This window comes from Micropterus dolomieu, linkage group LG22, assembly GCF_021292245.1.
Source record: "Micropterus dolomieu isolate WLL.071019.BEF.003 ecotype Adirondacks linkage group LG22, ASM2129224v1, whole genome shotgun sequence".
Taxonomy (NCBI): domain Eukaryota; kingdom Metazoa; phylum Chordata; class Actinopteri; order Centrarchiformes; family Centrarchidae; genus Micropterus; species Micropterus dolomieu.
Window position 1 is genome coordinate 32,609,306 of NC_060171.1, and position 2,414 is coordinate 32,611,719.

A 2,414-nucleotide genomic window follows, 5' to 3' on the forward strand; every position below is an offset into this window, starting at 1 on the left:
GAAACTTTTCAAATAATTTGTTATTTTCCAGTACAGTGAGCAGCTGTTTGGACACAATTCTTTCTAGAATCTTTGCAATAAAAGTCAGTTTTGAAATTGGTCTAAAATTATGTGGGAGGGAGGAATCTAAACCAGGTTTCTTTAAAAGTGGGTTCACGCAAGCCGTTTTAAAATAATCAGGGACACAACCAGTAGATAGGGAGCTGTTGAAAACAGATCAAATGGGGCCCAACAGAATCTACTTTCAGTAAAAACTTTGTAGGTATTACATCAAGTGGGCTGGAGGACACTCTCATTTGTGATACTGTTTTTAAAAGCTCAGACAAGTCGATGGGATAAAACTGGTTAAAACTCTCTTGTTGCTGGTGAGGAACCTCTGAGTAAGAGGCCGTGGGGGTAATAGAGGCTCTGATTGACACCACCTTATTGGTAAAATAAGATAAAAACAATTCACAGTCATCATTACTTCCAGCTGAGGCACAAGGAGGGGTTGGGTTTACCAGCTGATCCACAGTCTTAAACAGAACTACACAGTGTTTATATATAGTAATGAGTTCAGAAAAATAGTGTGTTCTCGCATCCTTAACCATGTTATTGTAGTTAATTAATAAATCCTTCAGACTGAGGTGATGGACTTGGAGACTGGATTTTTTCCATCTGTGCTCTGCTTTCCTGCATTCCCTTTTTAGGCTACTTGGTGAGGCGGCATGAATAACAGGTGAATCGCAGCTAAAAACAATACATCTGTGGTCAGATATGGTCATGTCCACTAATTCCACAGAGGAAATGCTGACACCCAGGGTAAAGTAATGTAATGGTGTGGGGGTGGCATTTCTTTGGGGGGCCGCACAGCCCTCCATGTGCTCGCCAGAGGTAGCCTGACTGCCATTAGGTACCGAGATGAGATCCTCAGACGCCTTGTGAGACCATATGCTGGTGCGGTTGGGCCTGGGTTCCTCCTAATGCAACACAATGCTAGACCTCATGTGGCTGGAGTGTGTCAGCAGTTCCTGCAAGAGGAAGGCATTGATGCTATGGACCGGCCCGCCCGTTCCCCAGACCTGAATCCAATTGAGCACATCTGGGACATCATGTCTCGCTCCATCCACCAACGCCACGTTGCACCACAGACTGTCCAGGAGTTGGCGGATGCTTTAGTCCAGGTCTAGGAGGAGATCCCTCAGGAGACCATCCGCCACCTCATCAGGAGCCCAGGCGTTGTAGGGAGGTCATACAGGCACGTGGAGGCCACACACACTACTGAGCCTCATTCTGACTTGTTTTAAGGACATTACATCAAAGTTGGATCGGCCTGTAGTGTGGTTTTCCACTTTGATTTTGAGTGTGACTCCAAAGCCAGACCTCCATTGATAATTTTTGTGTGATTTTGTTGTCAGCAAATTCAACTATGTAAAGAAAGGAGTATTTAATGAGATTATTTCATTCATTCAGATCTAGGATGTGTTATTTTAGTGTTCCCTTTATTTTTTTGAGCAGTGTATATCTTTTTTGTGCATGTAATAGGTTTGCAAAGTGAAAAAGCCCAAAGTCCAGCCCAAAGAGAGTTCCCATCTCCCACAGAAAACACTGCTCTGAACTGACTGAAAACAGCTCGTTTGTAGTCCAGCCGCTTCCCTTTGATCCCTGTGACGTTACATCAAAATGCGGGGTAGTGGGTAGTCTGACACGCCCTCAAAAACACTCTGAGATGTGAGCTGAGTGACAAGACTACCACTTGCTGCCTCTCCTCTCCCTTCCAAACACTAGCTACCCTCCAGGCAGCCAATGGACATAAGTTGTTACTGTGATTTATGGATGAAACATACATTTATTACAGATTAATAACTCACCACTTTGAAACTCTTTCTCCAGTCTATGTTGCTAAGCTGGTAAGGGGATATACACTCACCTAAAGGATTTAAAGCAAAGCATTTGTGAAGCCACAACACGCACAACCTTGAGGCGGATGGGCTACAACAGCAGAAGACCCCACCGGGTACCACTCATCTCCACTACAAATAGGAAAAAGAGGCTACAATCTGCAGGAGCTCACCAAAATTGGACAGTTGAAGACTGGAAAAATGTTGCCTGGTCTGATGAGTCTCGATTTCTGTCGAGACATTCAGATGGTAGAGTCAGAATTTGGCGTAAACAGAATGAGAACATGGATCCATCATGCCTTGTTACCACTGTGCAGGCTGGTGGTGGTGGTGTAATGGTGTGGGGGATGTTTTCTTGGCACACTTTAGGTCCCTTAGTGCCAATTGGGCATCGTTTAAATGCCGCGGCCTACCTGAGCATTGTTTCTGACCATGTCCATCCCTTTATGGCCACCATGTACCCATCCTCTGATGGCTACTTCCAGCAGGATAATGCACCATGTCACAAAGCTCGAATCATTTCAAATTGGTTTC

General features: G+C 44.8%; 1 protein-coding gene across 4 annotated transcripts in view; it reads right to left on the reverse strand.

The window, feature by feature from the left end:
- The window catches only part of znf276 (zinc finger protein 276), a 19,303-nt gene that overhangs the window by 14,371 nt on the left and 2,518 nt on the right, over positions 1–2,414 (reverse strand). For 2 of the 4 annotated variants that reach the window (XM_046037139.1, XM_046037136.1), the window contains exon 3: positions 2,054–2,110. The exons of the other annotated variants lie outside the window; for them this stretch is intronic. In XM_046037139.1, the coding sequence (XP_045893095.1) occupies positions 2,054–2,110 (57 nt within the window). The remainder of the gene's footprint in view (positions 1–2,053; positions 2,111–2,414) is intronic. 4 annotated transcript variants of the gene reach the window in all.